We start from the raw sequence: 21,711 nt of genomic DNA, 5'->3' as shown, positions 1-21,711 counted from the left end.
AAACGAGTATCATAAAGAAGGGTTAAACGTACAAAGGGTCATCTGGACCAAGTCAGACACGGTATGCATTTGAGACCGATATTGGGTTGGTAAGTCATCCTTAAGGTTGGGTTGACTTAATGATTGGGTCATTCTACATTTCATATGGAATTCGAAAACTTAGTCTAAACAAAGAATACATTGGACTTCAGGTTTTTGGAATTAATTAAAGGAATGGAAAGTTTCTGCATTACGTTACAACCACAATAACTGAAAGAACAAAAAAGATAAAAATTAACTCCAAGTTTGAAACGTCTGCGCATTTGGTCAAGTACAAAAATGTGCTTCATTTGGACGACCAAGCTTTGATTAAATATTGCAAAAGTTTTATGGTGTTGCTGATATTTGTGCATAGTGAGTCTTCCGAACCATCCATGTGAGTCAATTCATATAAACAACTATGGTGGAGTCTAATTGGGTTTACTATCATCGATCAACCTACGTAGTCTTAATAATGAAACATCTTTTACCAAAACCTTTCATGTAATCTTAATTCGAGGCAACCACTTAGTCTGTCACTTGATGGAGTGGAAGACCCAAAAAATATATGACGGCTTTTTAACCAAAATGGTATATGAAATTGTCTTAACTTCTCATTTTGGTTTTTGAGATTTAAAATCGAGATTGTCCATCGTCAATTATTTTAGTCATTTTGTGACAAATCTTTATTAAATTGGAGAAATCACCAGTTTAAGGGAAGGAGTTAATCTGACAAAAATACCCTCAATTTAACGGAGATTTTCTCAGAAGGACAAAAATGATTGACAGTGGAAAAACTCAGGGACTGCTTCTATTAATTTTAATTCTCAAATACCAAAGAGATGAGTTATGTCAATTTTAGTGATAATTTTTAAACATTTTTATTTGTTGGGGCTTTATTTTTATTTTATTTTATTTAGAAATAATACCTTAATTCAAAGAGAAACCTCTGATACTCCAAGGTGTTGGGGCTTTGTGTGTTTTGTATTAGTTCCATAGGATATGAGACATGATTGTGAGATAAATCGTATCTCCCTTTTTACGGTGGGTCATATGGTGGAGTCTAATTGGTTATTGGTACAATTGATCAACCTTGCATGTAATGCTAATTTGAGCCGTCCATATTTATTGGGGCTTTGTCTGTTTTGTATTAGTTCCTGATATGGGAGGATAATTAGGAGATGAATATTATCCATCAAAATTTTGGGTCTTGAGACATTTTGAGCATAGAGTAACGCTCTTAATTATTTGAATCAAGAGTTTTTTTTATCAAATGATAATGAGTATATGTACACAAAGTAAACTAGACTTTCCATTTAATTATTGAATATTCTATTATACAATCGATATCATGAGGGCACCGGAAAAAGTCCTAGCCCCGTTGGTTGTCATGAATCTTGCAAATGCGACGACGAAAGTATAAATTGAACATATAATAATATTTTTCTTTTAATTTGATACCTATTTTGCTTTTAATTTTTCATTATTATTATTATTATTATTATTTGGCTAGAATTAGAGAACAAATGTATGGAAGAAATAGGATATACAACAAGAGCGGAGAGATAAAGGCCACTGTAATTTTTTTTTTTGGAACAAACGAAATTATTTATATTAAAAAGGAAATGTAAGTTTAGCCTCACAATGAGTTAATAATAATATGATTCAAATTTGCTTTTGGTGATAATCGAACTTAAGACCTCTCACTTACAAATGAAGAAGAATACTACTAGACCGTAATACTAAGTGATTCCACTTTTTTTTTTTTTTTTTTTTAAACAAAAGATAAAGGCCACTTAAGACTTCAATGTTCACATAGGGCCACTTAAGCTCACAAACAAGGGAGGGAAAATGGTAAGACATTAATTTTTGTCAACTCTACATCAATCTTTTTTACCACAAATGGACTAACTTGATTGTCACACTGTTTTCTTGTAGGTCGTACCCTCCAAATTTTGCCGTTTTGGTGGCAAGCAAAGATAGTGTGTCCTATTTCACAAGCATAAATTAGATAATTGCTTGTTGGAGGAGCCGAAATATTTGCTCTAGCAGTTGGCGAGACTGGTGAAAATTGAACAATACTGATACTGAGAAGTGATGCACAAATTTTTTCTAGCCTTTGTTTAAGGTCATTTACTGAATGCAAATGTTGAGAACAAGGAATAAATAAGACTTATAAATTTAAATATGCATTTAAGGAACGTATTCGGAGCACACATCTAATCTAGAACACTAAAAGAATTAATATAAAAAAAATTGAATGAACAAAGGAGTGGGTCCTACACCGAGAGGACTTGAAGATGCCGATGCGGAAGTGCCTTGACGCCGGGATTGTACGCCTCGATTCTAAGTCTTGAGGAGGCGCAAAATAAACATGAGTGGACCAAGTTGATATATATAATACTGAAACAGTTATCAACATGCTAACTCCCAAAGTTTTAAAGAAAACTCATAAATAACATAATATGTAGTAGGTTTTCCGAAAACCCTAGCATGCCATAAAACCTTCACAAAACATGTCTCATATATAGTGCTAACTAGCGGTATCAGTATCAGTATTAGTATCTATTCAATCAGAACCCTTCATTTGCCAAACAGGCCATTTAGAACACTTCTTCATTTGCCAAACAAGCCCAAGCTATGCCCGACCGAAGCCAATATAAATGTCATTGCTAAACAGGCCCAACCTACGCCCGGCCGAAGCCAATATAAGTATCATTGCCAAACAGGCAAAACAGTCCTTCCAAACATAGGTACATATATCTCAAAAACATCTTCATAGTATAGAGTCATCCATCATCTATACTATAAAGAAGTGTGTAAAAACATGTTTTAAATAGTATATCGTCATCCATCAGAAATCCTGCAAAAATATGGGTTCGATAGAAAATATGATATTCCAAAATATTCTAAGTAAGCATAATATCTCATAAAACGTAATCATTAAATCATGCTTTTTATATGTGCAATTCTACTATTAAAACATGCATTTTAGAAGGAGTCGACTCACAAATACTCCGTCGTAGTAGAGCTATACGAACTAGGAATGGCAGAATCGCCGCTATTAATTGCACTTAAACACATAAAGGGTACAATTAATAAAACTATACTCAAACAATTGAATTTGGGAAAATGAACATCAAAAACGGGTCTAGGACATCGAAATTAACCTATGAGGGGTTCTGGTCGAAAACTTGAAAAAAGTCAAAAAGTCAACATTGACAGGTCAAAGTCAAAGTCAACGTTGACCGGGTTAACTATCAGATCGGATCAAAGTTAACGGGTCAACGCCCAAGTCAAACCGGGTTAGTCAAACCGATCCAGTCAACTGGGCTGGGTTCTAGGGTATTGGGTCAAAAGGGCCTAAGGGTTTGGGCTTCCCAACTGGGCCGGGTTCTAAGGCCCAAAGGCCTTGGTTCCAAGGAATTGGGCCTTAAGGTTCACTAGGCCGAATGCCCGTTTCACACGGCCCGAAGGCCTGTTTTGGCTTTGGGGTTCTAATGGACCTTGGGCTTGTAAGCCCAGCCCAAAATAAGGGTTTTAAAAAAAATAAATATAATAAAATCAATTAAATAAATGGGTTGGGTTTGGGGATTTAGCGGGCCAAAGGTCAGATGTTGGTCACGGCCCGAAGGCCTGGTCTTTTTAGTTTGGGTTTGAAGGCCCTTTCCTCACCAGGGAAGAAGGTCGGAGCTTTCCAAGCTTCGGTTGACGCCATTTCGCCGATCTACCCTCCAATCTACTTACGAACATGAAGATACAAGAGAAGGGAAGAAGTTTGTTACCCTTGTTTCATCGAGAGAAGACTGGATGTGGCCGAATTTGGGCTCGCACACCCACAGTTTGCCGAACTTGGGTTTTGGGTGCCCTTTGGGTGTCCTGGGGTTCCACAGAGACAAAGATAGTGTGTCCTATTTCACAAACATAAATTAGATAATTGCTTGTTGGAGGAACTGAAATATTTGCCCTAGCAGTTAGCGTCGGTGAAAATTGAACAATACCGATACTGAGAAGCGATGCACAAATTTTTTCTAACCTTTGTTCAATGTCATTTATTGAATGCAAATGCTGAGAACAAGGAATAAATAAGACTTATAAATTTAAGTATAATGAATATGCGTTTAAGGAACATGTTCAGAGCACACATCTAATCTAAAACACTAAAAGAATTAATATAAAAAAAATTGAATCAACAAAGGAGTGGGTCCTACACCGAGAAGACTTGAAGATGCCGATGCGGAAGTGTCTTGACGCTGGAATTGTACACCTCGATTCTAAGTCTTGAGGGGGCGCAAAACAAACATGAGTGGATCAAGTTGATATATATAATACTGAAACAGTTATTAACATACCAACTCCCAAAGTTTTAAACAAAACACATAAATAGCATAATATGTAGTAGGTTTTCCGAAAACCCTAGCATGCCATAAAACCTTCACAAAACATATCTCATATATAGTGCTAACTAGTGGTATCAGTATCAGTATCTATTCAATCAGAACCCTTCGTTTGCCAAACAGGCCATTTAGAACACGTCATTCATTTGCCAAACAAGCCTAACCTACACCCGGCCAAAGCCAATATAAATATCATTGCACACCCGGCCGAAGCCAATATAAATATCATTGCTAAACAGGCCCAACCTACGCCCGGCCGAAGCCAATATAAGTATCATTGCCAAACAAACATAACAGTGACCACTAGATATGTACAAAAACATTAAATATAGTCTTTCCAAACATACGTACATATATCTCAAAAACATCTTCATGGTATAAAATTATCCATCTATACTATAACGAAGTGTGTAAAAACATGTTCTAAATAGTATATCGTCATCCATTAGGTATCCTACAAAGAATATGGGTTCAACAGTAAATATGATATTCCAAAATATTCTAAGTAAGCATAATATCTCATAAAACGTAATCATTAAATCATGCTTTTCATATATGCAATTCTACTATTAAAACATGCATTTTAAAAGGAGTCGACTCACAGATACTCCGTCGTAGTAGAGCCGTACAAACTAGGAATGACAAAATCGCCGCTATTAATTGCACCTAAACACATAAAAGGTACAATTAATAAAACTATATTCAAATGATTGAATTTGGGAAAATGAACGTCAAAAACAGGTCTAGGACGTCGAAATTAGCCTAGGAAGGATTCCAGACGAAAAGTCGAAAAAAGTCAAAAAGTCAACATTGACAAGTTAAAGTCAAAGTCAACGTTGATCGATGACTAGGTCAACTGTCAAACTGGGTCAAAGTCAACCGATCAACGATCAGGTCAAACCAGGTCCGTCAAATTGATCTAGTCAACTAGGCTGGGTTCTAGGGTATTGGGTCAAAAAGGCTTAAGGATTTGGGCTTCATAACCAGGTAGGGTTCTAAGGCCCAGAGGCCTTGGTTCCAAGGAACTGGGCCTTGAGGTTCACTAGGCCGAAGGCCTGTTTTGGCTTTGGGGTTCGAATGGACCTTGGGCTTGTAAGCCCAGCCCAAAATAAGGGTTTTAAAGAAAATAAATATAATCAAATCAATTAAATAAATGGGTTGGGTTTGGAGATTTAGCGGGCCAAAGGCCCGATGTTGGTCACGGCCCGAAGGCCTGGTCTTTTTGGTTTGGGCTTGAAGGCCCTTTCCTCATCGGGGAAGAAGGTCAAAGCCTTCCAAGCTCCAGTCGACGCCATTTCGCCGATCTACCCTCCAATCTACTTACGAACATGAAGATACAAGAGAAGGGAAGAAGTTAGTTACCTTTGTTTCGTTGAGAGAAGACCGGAAGTGGCCAGATTTGGGCTCGCACACCCACGGTTCGCCGGACTTGGGTTTTGGGTGCCCTCTGGGTGTCCCGGGGTTCCACAGAGACAAAGGGAGCGGGAGAGAAAGTCCGGGAGAGTGGTGGTGGTGCTACGACGTCGTCGGATGCCTCTGGGTGTGAGGGTGGTGCTGCGTCGATCGGGAAATAGAGAATGAGAGAGATTCGGGAGTGAGAGATAGAGAGCTGAAAGAGAGAGTCTTGGGTGGGGGAAAGAGAGAAGAAGGGAAAGGGTTAGGGAACTGCCACGTGGCAGCTACAGAGAGAGAGGAGAGAAAATCTAAAAAGGATACATATTGGTTAAGGATACGGGGACAAATTTGTAAAAAAAAGTGTAAATCTTTAGGGGAAATGTAAAATTCACAATAAATTTGGGGAGGGGTTTTACAATTGTAAGATTTAATTGTTTGATATAATCAATTGAATAAAAAACAACAAACCTCTTTTGTATATAAAAGGTAAAACGTCAAGCGACTCAAACATGTCTTATTGACTTGAAATACAAATCTGTTTACTTCTTTTGTCTCACTCCCCAAAGTGCCAAACACCAAACCCTAAACAACTAAACCCATTGGCCTTTATGGCATTCCCCAAAAAACTCCAAATCATAAACACCCTTGTTTATTCTTGGCCGGACTTCAAAGTCTCATTTAGGATCCCAAATCCTCAGAGCCAGCCCCGCTTATATTATTTCCCCAATTGATAAGAAAATATGACTTTATCATTGTACATCTTCGCTAGCACAAAATAAGAAAAGAATTGTACCAAACCAATCCCTCAGTGTTTTAGAGTTTTAGAAAAGGAGTTACACTTATAAAAAGTCTTCAACGCTCCAAGTTTCACAGAGCTTGATATCTAAAATTTGTATTGACATGTATGCAATCATAGTACATTACGTAAAAAACAAAGTAAACCAATTCTTTTTTGTCTTCTATTTACCGGTTTGGCTTCAGTCCCCGTTTGTATTTCTTTGTTTTTTATTTGAATAAAATTTTGGTGATGGGGGACAAGGGATCATTCTATTGGGAAGTTAGCCCTTCAAATTGCTCTAGGCCGGAAAATAACCCACTTTTGTAGTTAATGGCTAAATTTCGGGTCTTGATTCTTTTTTACCGCTTTGCGCATGTTAAGAGTAAGGCTACTTTTGTAGTTCAACTCACCTAATCTTCATCCTCCTCATTTATATATTTAAAAAAAAAAAACAAAATTCATAGTATTTTAGTATTTTAGTAAAGCTGGAGAGTTTGGAAAATCTCTCAATATCTTTTTCTCATCCTGATATTAGTCCTTGGATCTCATCGGCGATCAAATTCCCACCAGCAAGTGCCGCAAAATCACCAATAAAAAATAATAATAATAATAATAATTTCAACAGAAAACCCACTTCTAAATCCAAAATCACAAAAACCCCATATTTGAACAAAACAAAACCCAAATGTAAGATCCCAAGAACAAACCAAGAAACGCTAGCTTTTCTGGGTAAAAATCTTCTTCGAATCAAACTGAAAGCATCTATTGGCTTGGTCAAAGCCGAGATTTGTGAGAAAGAGGGAGAGAGACGTACAGAAGAAAGAATGCTTTTCAATGAAATTATTTTATTTCATATCAAAACAAGGTATATATACAACCCTATACAGATATGGGAAAGAATAAGGGAAAGAATAATTACATCCTAAACTAGGAAACCAATTACAGTAGGAATCCCACAATTATAGGAATCCTAATACAAGTCAACACTCCCCCTCAAGTTGGTGCATAGATGTTGCACATGCCCAACTTGTCTAGAAATTTGGAGAACTTGTTACTAGAAACCGCCTTCGTGAGAATATCTGCTACTTGGTCGTCCGTTCCTATGGGAAGAACCTCAATTACTTTATTATCTAGCTTCTCTTTAATAAAGAACCGATCAACCTCTACATGCTTGGTCCGATCATGTTGCACAGGATTATGAGCAATATCCCATGCAGCTTTATTGTCACAGAATAACTTCATAGGTAGACCTTGTTTGACACCCACATCTTGCAACAGAAACTTAAGCCACAAGAGTTCACAAATACCGAGTGCCATGCCTCTAAATTCAGCTTCTGCACTTGACCTTGATACGACATTCTGCTTCTTGCTTCTCCACGTTACTAGATTTCCCCCAACAAAGGTGAAATACCCAGATGTCGAGCGTCTATCATCCGTCGATCCTGCCCAATTAGCATCCGTATAGCACTCAATTCTGAAATGCTCATTTTTCCGAAATAAAATTCCTTTACCAGGGCTTCCCTTTAAGTAACTCAATATTCTCATAACTGCACTCATATGTTGTTCTCCTGGATTGTGCATATATTGACTAATCACACTTAAGGCATGAGCAAGATCGGGCCTAGTGTGAGCCAAGTACATTAATCTTCCTACTAACCTTTGATACCTCCCTTTATCAACCGGTACTTGGTTCTGATCTATACCCAACTTCATTCCTTCGGCCAACGGAGCAGACACCGGCTTACATGCTGTCATACCGGTTTCTTCCAACAGGTCAAGAACATACTTCCTTTGTGATAGAAATATCCCGGACTTGCATCTTGATACTTCAATCCCAAGAAAATATTTCAAAGGACCAAGATCTTTCATTTCAAATTCTGTGGACAAATAACTTTTCAAGGCTGCTTGCTCAACAGGATCATCACCAGTAACCACCATATCATCCACATACACGATTAGAGCCGTAACCTTTCCGTTCTGGTGTTTCAGAAACAACGTGTGATCCTAATTACTCTGTATATACCCAAATGCCCTCATGGACTTGGTAAATCTACCAAACCAGGCTCTAGGAGACTGCTTTAATCCATACAGTGATTTCTTGAGCCTACATACCTTTTGTTTCCGTTTGTCCGAATCACTGCACCCTGGTGGAAGGTCCATGTAAATCTCCTCAGTCAGATCTCCATGGAGGAAAGCATTTTTTACGTCGAACTGTTGCAAAGGCCAATCCAGATTTGCTGCTAAGGACAGTAGAACACGAACTGTATTGATCTTTGCCACTGGTACGAACGTATCAGTGTAATCAATGCCATATTTCTGTGTATACCCATTTGCCACCAATCTTGCTTTAAAGCGATCTACCGTTCCGTCAGCTTTATATTTTACTGTATAAACCCATTTGCATCCTACTGTTTTCTTTCCGGCTGGCAAGTCAGTTATTTCCCAGGTAGCATTCTTCTTCAACGATCTCAATTCCTCGTTCATTGCATCTTTCCAGCGGGAATCTGCTAACGCCTCCTGCACACTGTTAGGAATAGATACAGTAGATAATTGATATACAAATGACTTATTTGATTCTGACAGGTGACAGGTAGACACATAATGGTTTAATGGGTATCTCACTCTGGAATCAGAGTTTGGCTCACTCATGGAATACTTGTGTTTACACTGAGGATCTGCCTCATAAGTGGGTTTGGGAATACCTCTATTAATACGCTCTGGAAAGAGACGAAGTGGAGGTGCATCCGGTGTAGAAGACGATTGGTTATGAGAAGTAGTATCTCGTGACACATGCTCTAATTGCTGCTCTGTTTCACTGCAATTGGGCGGCTGTATCTCATCTTCCAACTCAATACCCGTGAGACCCGTGGGCTGCTCCTCTTCCTGACTTGTTGGCTGCTCCTCAGTAGGCTTCTCGGTAGGACTAAACCCAGAAAACACGGGCTGCTGCCCTTCTCTAGGTGTCACGGGCACAGGCTGCTGCCCTTCCCCAGGTGCCGTGGGCTGTTGCCCTCTTCCAGAAGCCGTGTACTCCAAGCTCAACACGTCCCTATTATCGTGAGTCAGAACTTCATCATTGTGGTACTCCCCCTGAAGTGAGGACAGGGAGGAACCAAAGAACATGTCATTCTTGTGAAAACTCACATCCTGAGTAATAAACATCTTTTTACTCGAAGGATGATAACAACGATACCCTTTCTGGGTAGTAGCATACCCCAAAAAAACACAACGAAGAGCTCTAGGTTCAAGTTTAGTCTTCCGTTGAGGTGGATGGAGGTGAACAAACGCAACACATCCGATGACCCGTGGGGGAAGATTGGGAGTCGGGGGGCTGCTAGTCTGAGATGTGAGAGCCTGAAATGGCGTATGGAAGTTGAGAGTCCGAGATGGAATGCGATTAATAAGATAAGTTGCAGACGTAAGTGCCTCTCCCCAATAATTGAGTGGCAGATGTGCCGCAAATAGGGAAGCACGAACCATTTCCAACAAGTGTCGATTTTTCCTTTCTGCAACCCCATTCTGTTGAGGAGTATACGGACACGTGGTCTGATGAACAATACCATGCAACTCTAAGAATGAACGAAGTTCCATATTAACATATTCTCCCCCATTGTCACTGCGAAGAACCTGGATATTCCTGTTGTATTGTACATCAATCATTTTATGAAACCGTTGGAAGGCCGAACTAACTTCACTCTTCGACTTTAACAAAATAACCCAAGTCATGCGGGTACAATCATCAATAAAAGTAACAAACCAATGAGCACCACCAAGAGTGGCTACTTTTGATGGTCCCCATACATCAGAATGCACAATCATAAAAGGAACGGTACTTTTATTTAAACTGGGAGGAAAAGAGGTTCGATGGCTCTTAGCCATTGCACAAACATCACACTTAAACTGAGAAACATCATTCTTGACAAACAAACTAGGAAATAACTTATGCAGATAACCAAAGGAAGCATGCCCAAGGCGCCGGTGCCACATCCAGATGTCTGACACTTTATTAGTAATCCCTTGAGAATCATCAACGGAGAGAGCTTGAGTCAGCAAGCTAGAACTACTGGTGGTCAACTCCAAGTAATAAAGTTTCCCTCTTCTAATACCATAACCAATCGTCTTCCGCGTCCGGATGTCCTTAAAAACACAAAAATAGGGCCAAAAAATAACCAAACAATGTAAGGCAAGGGTTATTTGAGCAACAGACAACAAATTATAATTTAGAGAGGGAACCACAAGAACAGTGTCAAGTTTCATGGTATCGGAAAGGGAAACAACGCCTTCCCCAATAACAGGGACGACATTACCATTAGCAACATTGACCTCGGTTTGTGTGGATGTTTTTAGTGATGGAACCTGTCTAGAATCATAAGTCATATGTTCAGTAGCTCCGGAATCAATTATCCATGTATTATTCATAACAGAAGTAGAAGTACTGAGTGCCTTACCATCACTTCCTGCCGCAGCTATCATGGCAGATGCCTTGTCCGCTATCTGATCCGAATCATTCTTGGTTTCGGCAATGGAGGCTCGAGATTTGTTGCACCGAGGATCACGGGTCTTATCCCAATTCTCGGGATATCCAATCAGCTCAAAACAACGACTCTTGGAGTGTCCTGTCAGGCCACAGTGTGGGCACTTACCTTGTGGACGATCCCGGCTTGTCTGGCTCGGCTGAGTTGATCCAGGCCGGTTTTGTACCCCTTCTCGGTTCAACCCACTAGATGATCCACGGGCCCTTGCTGCCATGGCAGCAGACTCCCCCTTATCAACCTCTGTCTTCATTGCTTCCTTTCGATCGGCTTCTCGACGAACATAGGCATAAGAAGCCTGCAGACCAAGTGAGGGATCCTTCCGCAGCACTTCTCCACGCACTTGATCAAACCCATCATCGAGACCACCAAGAAACACATAGACCCGTTGTCTCTCAGTGAATTTCTGAAACACTTTGATGTCATTCTCACACTCCATGGATACTTTATTAAAGTGTTCCAATTCTTGGAAGATCTCAATGAGCTCCCCAAAATAGGTAGCTAAGGGTCGGCCATTCTGACGCAGACGGGATGCCTTCTGATTCAACGAATAAATTCTAGCCTCGTCATTCTCATCAAAGTAGGCTGCCTTCAAGGAGTCCCAAATCTCCTTCGATGTAGACAACCGAATGTACCGTTTCATAATCTCGGGCTTCATTGAAGACAAAAGCCAACTCTTAATTTTTTGATCTTCAGAAAACCAATCATCATATTTAGGATCGTCTTCGCTAGGTGCCTTGATAGACCCACGAAGATATCCCATCTTCTTCCTTCCAGCAATATGAATTTGAATGAGAGGAGCCCATAAATCATAGTTCTTTTCATCCAAAACCATACCAATATTAAAGCTTGAATTCTCTGACTGCATCATAATTGGAGCAGCCGCTGAAACAATCTGTGAACCAGCCCCCTTTTCTTCAGTCATCTCTCTGTTGCTTCGGTGTTGACTGACACAAACTAGGCAGAGAAGAAAGAAAAAAAAACAGCAGCGGGGATGGGACCTAGAACACGTTGGACAAATCAACAGGGCAGCAATACTCTATCTGGTGCTCGCTGCAATCGGTCAGGGCACGGGCAGCAACAATCCTAAGGTTGCTCGCTGCAATGGATCAGGTACACGGCAGAAAAGAAAAAAAAAATTATTACGGTTCAGTGTCTTTCTAACCCGGCTCTGGTGCCAAGAAGAAAGAATGCTTTTCAATGAAATTATTTTATTTCATATCAAAACAAGGTATATATACAACCCTATACATATATGGGAAAGAATAAGGGAAAGAATAATTACATCCTAAACTAGGAAACCAATTACAGTAGGAATCCCACAATTATAGGAATCCCACAATTATAGGAATCCTAATACAAGTCAACACTTCTGGAGGCCAGCGATTAGGAGCTTGGGAGAGAGCTCGAGAAATCTGTGAGAGCAAATGGAGGAGCCTGCTTTTCCATGTTTCTTCTCTTCCACGATGAGCAACACGTGTATAGCAGGAAGAAAATCCAATGAAAGGGCGCTCGATGAGGACGCAGGGAACACGCACGCGCAGCATGCATGAAGAAGGGCAAAATCGCCACTTCACTGCACAATCCCAATAAAACTGGAAAACCATGAAGAAAATGAGGGACAGAGCCGGGTGGACACTATTAATGAACAATAGTTTTCCACTGGCTTTTAGAAGATTATAATTTGGTTCCAAAATACTCTGATTTTCCAGATGGAACAAATTAAGGTAGAGAGAGTTTCCAACATTTCCACAAAGTGAATCAAAACCGTGGTTATAATTTCAGATGGAATACAAATTAAGAGAGAGAGGGATATTATATACATATTGATAATGCTTGCATTTGTGAATAATGTATCTTTACAATATAAATTCATAATTGGAAATGTTCAATATCTTAATCTTAATTGATATCATCCCTACAAAATCATTAGAATCAGAGATCGTTGAGTTATCCAACGGTATAAATAAATCATCGGGTAATTGGGCTGTTCACACTATACTAAGTCAGACACAGTACACTGTACGATGCGCTAGTTCTCTGTTTTAGCTGCAAAGCTCATTTAGCACATAAGAGACAGATATTGGATTGGCAAGTCATCCAATAAGGTTAATTGGTGGTGGTCTTTAACGGAAAAGGATCCTCACCGGATTCTTTTTTTAGGGATCCCGGAGATCCTATGATCGTGACCGTTTATCTTATATCGTGCGGTCATAAATCATTTAAATTTAAAATTTAAAATTAAATATAAATTGTACTTAACGAAAATTGACCGCACAATATACAATGAACGGTCATGATCACAGAATCCCCGAGATCCCTAAAAAAAGAATCCGATGAAGATCCTTTTTCGTGTTTAACAAACTACAACCACAATAATTGAAAGAACGAAAGAAATAAACTAATTCCAAGTTGCAAGTTGTAACACGTCTGCTCGTTTGGTCCAGGAGACAAAAATGTGCTTCATGTGATAATTAAATATTGCAAAAGTTTTATGGTGTTGCTGATATGTGTATAGTGAGTCTTAGGAGCCATCTACGTGAGTCAATTCAAATAACAGTTTAAAGGGCTGTTTGATACTCATTTGTTTGTAATTTTTTACTTTTTAGTTTTTAATTTTTTTGTTAAAGATAGAGGACAAATACATTATCATCTGACTCATTTGTTTGTAATTTTCTGCTTTTTAGTTTTTAATTTTTTTGTTAAAGATAGAGGACAAATACATTATCATCTATTTGAGTGTTGCTGATGTGTGTCTATCATGGTAGACATATGGTGGAGTCTAATGGGCCATTGGTACAATCGATCAACCTTGCATGTAATGTTAACTTGAGCCACCAGTTTATTCTTTGTCACTTAAATGAGGAGAAGACCCAAAATATTTAGAATACATCTCTATTTTTATTTATTGGGACTTTATCTGTTTTGTACTAGTTCTATAGAATATGAGACGATAATTAAGAGAAATTTTATGGAACAAAACTTTGGATCTTGAGGTATTTTGAGTGTAAAGTAAATGCTTTTAATTACTTGAACTACAAATTTCTTGTTAAATGATAATGAGTACATGTACACAAAGTAAACTAAACTTCCCATTTAATTATTGGATTAAGTAATGAAAACTATCCAACTTTTTAGTGTTATTTCAAATTGGTCTCAACATTTCAAAACATTCCAAAAAAGTACCCAACCTATTAAAAATGTTACGTCCAATAGGCCATGTTTGGACTGAAAAGAGACAGTGGGCCTGGCCAAAGCCCATGATCCCACAAATCACTTTTATTTCTTAATGGGTATCTCATTTTAATAGGAATAAACAGTGGACGACCCAAAGTTCAGAAGTACTTTTGAAGTAGCAGGAATGGGCGGCTTGATCGCCCTCTTTCACACTAAAGGAGGATTGTTCAGTTGAGTTTTGCAGTGGAAAAGTACATTTCAATGGCAAGTTCATAGTTCCAAGAGGATCAGAGCTTAAGCATCCAAGTGGAAGCTTATCATCTGGCAATAATCACATCAACCACTTGAGTCAAAGGCAATGAACTGAGAATGAAAGGTTTAATCTCGAAGAATGAAGGGTTTCTATAAAAGGCAGCAAAAAGGTTAAAGAAAAGGACATTCAACTCAACATACAAAATACTTAAAAGCTCTGCAACCTACTTTTCACATATTCTCTGACACACCCCGACCTGATGTCCAATGGGCATTGAAACCGAGGTGTGTTGACCATCACCTGTATAGGTGATGAAGCCATGATACACATGAAATCACAGCTAGACTGTGAAACTATTACAATCTATTTAAATTCGGCAGTACGTCTCCTAAAAATAGTGATAAGCCCAAATTAAAACACCTGCAAGTATCACAAATTTTCTCACACATCCCTCGAAAGGCCACATCTAATAGGTCTCTGACCCTTAATTACATGCCTGATAACATGTGTAGAGCATATTTGTCAAAATAGAAGTTCTAATAAAAATGAAGAAGTAACTTATCTGTCAAAGCTTCGGAAAGATGTCTCCACATCAAACGTGCTCACCAAAATTGCTACTTACTCTAGTGGCATAGCATACAATACAAATACACTAGCCATGGCTAGTGTAAGTTGGTTAATATAATCATATCATTATTGTAGTCTGGAAGTAATGACAAGCTAAGTGCATGACTGTATAATCATGTCATTAATGAGTAATTTTGAAGTAATGACAAGTTGAGTATAACAGTATAATCATGTCATTACAGAGTGATCTTGACATAATGACAAGCTATAATGACATGAAATCCTATGAACCATACCCTTGGGTTCTAGGAAATCCTTAAATGCCCATTACATACCTTGATCCACTACTGTCCGAATAGCATTTCCTGCTGGACTCTAACAAGCTTGCTTCGCTTCTCCCCTGGCTAAAACAAGCCAGTGGCATATGCTTGCTTTGACTGAGATCTTTGGAGATGATTCTATACTACAATTTGGTGGTGGAACTTACTTGTGAATTTACCACCCCATCAGATTACAAACATTGAATATTCATTCCAAACTAAACTTCTATAAACTTATAAAACTTGATAAAAATTGAGAAAACTTCTAATTTATTGAATAGAGGAAAAATCCATACAAAACGAGTACAACCATCAACAAACACTACATAATATATGTAGCCTTCAATGGATTTTATAGGAGATGACCCACATACATCACATACATCTGTATGAATCCATAAAAAAGGAACAAACACCTAGTAGATTCAACATGAAAATGATTCCTAATCCTCTTTCCTTGAATACAACCACTACACATTTTATGAGTATAATCTAAGCCTCTAAGGTGTGAGAAATCTGCGACTTAGATAGCATAATAGACATGACTTTATTTGCTGAATAACCCAATCTATGATGCCAAACAGAAGATTTCACCGATTGTCCAATGAAAGCACTTGCATTTTGAAAAGTAGAAATATAAATCTAAAACAATTCACCAGGATTACTCTTACCTTTGTAAAAGATTACCCTTGTCAACTTGTCATGCACAAAAAAACTGGGTATCATCATAGACAAACCAATATTTGTTGTCCTTGCACAATTAAGGAAACGACATAAGATTCACAGCAATGGAAGGTACATGCAAAACATTCTTTAAAATAAGAGAGTGAGAAGGAGTGTAAATCAATGTATATCCAAGATTCTTAATAGGCAAACCTTGACCATTGCCTATTTTTATTTTCTCTGAACCTTCAAAATTAGTTACTTGATTAAGAAATATCTGAAGTTATATGGTGAGAAGCTTGTGTATCCATAAACCAAGAGGTAGGATTGGAAAAAGATTTAGATCCTTGAGCAGTCATGGCATTCATGTATGAAGGTTGATAATGATTCTCAGGAATTGGTAAACTTTGTGGTACTGTAAATCCTTGAGGAGAAGGCACCTGATATGAATAATGATAAGCAAAGGGAACTGAAAGTATTAATGGTGGCTGTGGCTGGTCAGAGTAAGTTGGAGCGAAGAAAAATGGTGGCTGTGGCTGGACAGAGTAATTCCTCACATGATAGCATTCCAGTGCAATGTGCCCCTCTCTTCCATAAATTTGGCATTCTTGAACACAACCAGAAGAAACACCATTAGAATTCCTGAAGAAGCAGTTTGGAGTTGTATGTCCTCTTCTATGGAGTTTGGCATTCAGGTCGTAGAGGAGTCATTGAAATAGTATTTCCAGACCAACATTTTCTAATAGTGACATATTCTTTTGGTAACCTAGATAAAGCTACAATAATGACATCATTGTCTAAGATGAATTCACCAGCTGCTGTCTTTTCCCGGATGGATACAAACAAAAATGACATGGGCTTTTAATTAAGATAAATAAAATCTTAGTTAAACAAACTAATTAACGTGTAAAGCCCAAAACTAAATAGTTTATTGAACACAAACTTAGACCATATGAATGCATATGAATGTCGAACTTATTCGAGTGAATGTTTATAAAACTCTTGATATTTTGTGAGTTCGAGAGCACTGAAGACAAATTTAGATTTAAATATTTCAACAAAAAACATACACTAGTCTAAGATGTTATAGACTTAGGCATTTTTTTAGAAATTGCCAATTTTACACTAACAGTAAAATTACAAGAAGGGGGAAACTACACTTTCCACGACAGTTATTTAACCACTGGCACTGAGAGGGCCTGCGGTAAAAAACAAATGTATACAACATGATTCTTGAGGTCTGTTGCAGGAAGCCGATTCAAACTACGGGCCACAAATTGCTGAGTCGTCAAACTCACTTAATTTTGAATTGCTGAATTTACCATCTGTAGGATCCATCGTAGTAGTACTGCACAGCTGGATACTGTGGATAGTGAATATAGCTTGATGCCCACTGAATTGGCTCAGGCTGCTCAGCTGGTTTTTCTTCCGGTTTTTTCACTTCTTCGACACTTACTATGGTGACAGAGCCAAGCTTCTTCTTCAATGATTTAGCCAAGTCAACGGCATCAATTCCGTCTCCGATAACCACCACATGCTCTTTCTCTACTTCTATGGACACCGTGCTCGCACCTGCTTAATCAGTGACTCATCATTAGTTGATTGTTTAATTAATTTTCAATAATTCATATGAATGATCAATGATCATTTGGATAGTCACCAGATTGCTTCTTGATTTTAATGATGCATACCTTTGGCAACCGCAGCAATCTTCAAGGCCTTGGTTCTGCATTTCTCGGAGTTCAGCTGCACCTTCATGACTATCTTTTGCTGCATATACAAAGATCATATGTTGTTAAAAGCCTTTGTGATTTGGCTTAACAAAGGTGAAAATTTCAAATTAATAAAGAACACGGAGTGATTTCGCACAATCTTTTCTCTCGCACACACTCCTTTGACGAAAAAACATGTTTGACAAAATCGTTTCTCTAAAGAAATGGAATACTTAAATATATATACGTTATATCTGAACAAATGAAAACGCTTGCCTTCATGTTCGGGAGCAGAAAATGAGTCTTATGAATCTATGAACTGTTTACTTTATATTTCTACTTGGGCTACTTGGATGCCACTTAAAAACCAATGATAAGGTATTTATAGGAGCTTAATCTTTATAAAGTATTACTTCTTCTTGACTTGTGTGTCCCCACGAAAACGAGTATCTTAAAGTAGGGTTAATACGTACAAAGGACCATCTGCTTGAAAACCAAGATTTTCACACTGGACCGGGTCAGACGCGGTATGTATTTGGTGTACAAGAGACAGATATTGAATTGGCAAGTCAACTGTAAGGTTGGTGTCCTATTTGACTTAATGATTGGGGCATCGATCCTACATTTCATATGGAAATTGAAAAAATATAAATTAATTTCAAGTTTGTAAATACGTCTGCGCATTTGGTTAAAGAGAAAGATATGCCTCAAGTGGACGACCAAGACTTGATTAAATATTGCAAAAGTTTTATGGTGTCGTTGTTTTGTGAGTCATTTCAGATTAAAAAAAAAAAAACTACGGTGGCGTCCAATCGGGTACTACCATCATCGATCAACCCTGCATGTAATCTCAATGAAACATCTTTTACCAAAACCTTGAATGTAATCTTAATTTGAGCCAACCACTTAGTTTTTGTCACTTAATGGAGTGGAAGGCCCAAAAAATATAGAACACATTTTTATTTGTTGGGGCTTAATTTATGTTTTTTTGTCGTGTTTTTGAGAAAGAAGTACCTTAATTCAAAGAGAAACCTTGGGTACTTCCAAGGTGTTAGAGCTTTGTGTGTTTTGTTTTAGTTCCGTAGGAAATGAGAGATAATTAATAGATAAAATTTATCGATCAAAACTTTGAGTCTTAAAGCATTTTGAGTGTAGGTAAACGTTCTTAATCACTTGAATGATAATGAATACATGTACATGGGTTTAATACAAAGTAAACTAAACTTTCCATTTAATTTTTACAAAGGGATATTATGAGGGTAGAATCGAAAAAAAGTCTAAGCTCGTTGTTATCATAGATCTTGCTAATGCGAAAAAAAATGGAGTCTAATTGGCTATTGGTACAATTGATCAACCGTGCATTTGCATGCAATGTTAATTTGAACCACCTGCTCAGTCTTTGTCACTTAAATGAGGGGAAGACCCAACATATCTGGAACACATTCTTATTTATTGGGGCTTTATCTGTTTTGTGCTATAATTAATCCTCATACAATGATAATGAGTACGTTGACACAAAGTAAACTAAACTTCCCATTTAATTATTTATTTTTTTTTTATGCAAGCGATATTATAAGGTTACGTCAAAAAAGTCTAAGTTTGTTGGTTGTCATGGATCTTGCAGATGCGAGACGAAAGTATAAATTGAACAAAACAAAAATGCTCTTGCATCTCGGGAGCAAAAAATTTAAGGACTTATTTGGGACTAGGATTCTTTCCCTTTCTTTTTTCATCTCTTTTCTTCCTCTCTTTTCACACTCTTTATTTTATCTTTATCTTTATCTTTCTATAAAAAAATTAACATAAGATGTTGACGTGGCTTAACTATAACCGTTCAAATAGAAGGAGAGAGAATGAGAGGAAAAAAAAAAGAGGAGAGAGAATCCTACTCCATCTATTTGACGTTTATCTTGCTTTAATTTTCAATTTTAATTTTTTTCTAGAATTAGAGGACAAATATATGGAAGAAATAGGATATACAACAAGGCGGGAGAGATAAAGAGATAAATGCCACTTTGGACTTCAATGCTCACATAACGCCACTAAGCTCACAAACAAGGGAGGAAAATGACAAGACATCAATTGTCATTATGGGACTCTTCACATATGGGTCAGACCCAACATAAAGAAAGATGAGATTCCATCATAAAATTAATTGATAAATGAGGTGTAGTCTAATCTATTATAAACCTTTACAATATTTCTCTTTTCAGCGATGTGAGACTTTTTACCATTATAAACAAAACTTGATTGTTGCACTGTTTTCTTGTAGGTCACACGCTCCAAATTTTGCCTTATTGGTGGCAAGCAAAGTTGGTGTGTCAAACATAAATTGGATGATTGCTTGTTGGAGGAACTGAAATATTTGCACTAACAATTGGCGACGCCTGTGAAAATTGAACAATACCGATATTGATAAGCGACGCACAGAATTTTCCTAACCGCTCTTCTATGATTTCCCCAATTGATAAGAAAATATGACTTTATCATTGTACATGTTCGCAGTCGAAACGAAAAAGAATTATACCAAACCAATCCCTCAGTGTTTTAGAGTTTTAGAAAAGAGTTCACTTATAAAAAGTCTTTAACATTTCTATCTAGTTTCACAGAGCTTGATATCTAAATTTTGTTGTATTGACATGTATGCGATTATGTAACAAAACAAATTAAACCATCCAATTTTTTTTTATTTTTTTAGTTTTGTCTTATTTTGTGGGTCTTGACTTCGTCTCCCCGCTTTCATCTCTTTATTTTTTATTTAAATTAAATTTTGGAGATGGGGGGCAATGCGTTTTTCTATTTGGAATTAGTAATTTCAAATCGCTTTGAGCGCAAATGAAGTAGTCTACTTTTGTAGTTGAAGGCTAATTCCCGGGTTTTGATTCTTTCTGACTGCTTTGTGCATGTTAAAGAATAAGGCTACTTTTGTAGTTCGACTTGCCTGATCCTTCATCATTCTCATTTATATATAATAAAAAAAATTCAAAGTATTTAATTATATATATATGCTTAGGTAAAAGTGCTTATACTTGGGTAGTCTATTTGCTACAATGAATCTGGAAGAAAATAACTTGGTAAATTACATAAAATTACCTCAATTATTGGGTCAGTCACAATTTCATATCTCATATTTAAAACATTTCAATGTCATACCTCATCTTACAAATTTGTTATAATTTCATACCTTTCGTCAGTTTGTCTGTCAATTTTTTTGTTAAATAGTGACGTGGCTTGAGATGAAGCCCACTCTCTATTAAAAATTAATTAAATATCAAAAACTAAAAAAAATAAAATCATTTAATATTTTTTTTGCATGGGGGACCCACCTCTTATCCCCCTCACCCTTTCTTCCCCATCCACCCTTGTCCCCCCAACCTTCCTTCAACGCCAAAACAGAACCCTCGCAACCCTCATTTCCTCCATCTCCACCTCCCTCCCATGGTGCTCCTCCCGCTCCCCCTCCTCCTACCCACTTATCACCCTTACCAAATTAATCCCTGTAACCAATTTCAAACAAAATACCCCAATTTGACCCAAACCCTAACCCTAAATTTCAAATTCACCTGTTTCGGAGAAAGCTTCAGGCTTTGCTCAAGGGTTTGTGGGTTTTGGTTCAGGGGATGGGAGGCAGCTATGCTTGGGTTCTGGGGTCGAATGAGAAAGAGTTCGATCGGGTTTTTTTGGGTTTTGGTTTGGGGTTCGGGAGAAGAGGCGGGGAGCGACGTTGGCGTCGGAGGGAGGGGGAGCGACAGCGGAATTGGCCAGAAGAGAAGAGAAGAGTGGGGAGAGAATCGATGGAATCGATCACCTACAAAAAAAAATTTCTGGGTTTTTTTGTTTCAAAATTTGTTTGTTTCTAGGAGAGAAGAGAAGAGTGAGAGAGTAGGATGAGTGGCCGA

At 37.9% G+C, this 21,711-nt stretch overlaps 2 protein-coding genes across 3 annotated transcripts; both read right to left on the bottom strand.

Moving 5' to 3' along the window:
• Window positions 1-10,447: 10,447 nt before the first annotated feature.
• LOC148692670 (uncharacterized) lies at window positions 10,448-12,063 on the bottom strand. The gene is made up of 2 exons (XM_088678937.1): window positions 11,037-12,063; window positions 10,448-10,725 (listed from the first exon to the last, which is right to left on the bottom strand). The coding sequence occupies exons 1-2, from the start codon at window positions 12,043-12,045 to the stop codon at window positions 10,688-10,690; spliced, it is 1,047 nt and encodes a 348-aa protein (XP_088535063.1). The 5' UTR covers window positions 12,046-12,063; the 3' UTR covers window positions 10,448-10,687.
• Window positions 12,064-17,128: 5,065 nt separating this feature from the next.
• On the bottom strand, window positions 17,129-18,176 carry LOC137741329 (heavy metal-associated isoprenylated plant protein 47-like). Of its 2 annotated transcripts, XM_068481049.2 has the most exons (3): window positions 18,089-18,176; window positions 17,792-17,870; window positions 17,129-17,672 (listed from the first exon to the last, which is right to left on the bottom strand). In XM_068481049.2, exons 1-3 carry the CDS (start codon window positions 18,092-18,094, stop codon window positions 17,419-17,421), a joined length of 339 nt encoding a protein of 112 aa, XP_068337150.1. In that variant the 5' UTR covers window positions 18,095-18,176; the 3' UTR covers window positions 17,129-17,418. The 2 variants fall into 2 exon arrangements, with proteins under 2 accessions (XP_068337150.1, XP_068337151.1); XM_068481050.2 differs by lacking the exon at window positions 18,089-18,176 and having other exon boundaries at window positions 17,792-18,062.
• Window positions 18,177-21,711: the final 3,535 nt, after the last annotated feature.

The sequence above is a fragment of the Pyrus communis genome, chromosome 11 (genome assembly GCF_041283825.1).
Source record: "Pyrus communis isolate YQ-2024b chromosome 11, ASM4128382v1, whole genome shotgun sequence".
Taxonomy (NCBI): Eukaryota; Viridiplantae; Streptophyta; class Magnoliopsida; order Rosales; family Rosaceae; genus Pyrus; species Pyrus communis.
This window is presented reverse-complemented; position numbering and strand designations above follow the sequence as displayed.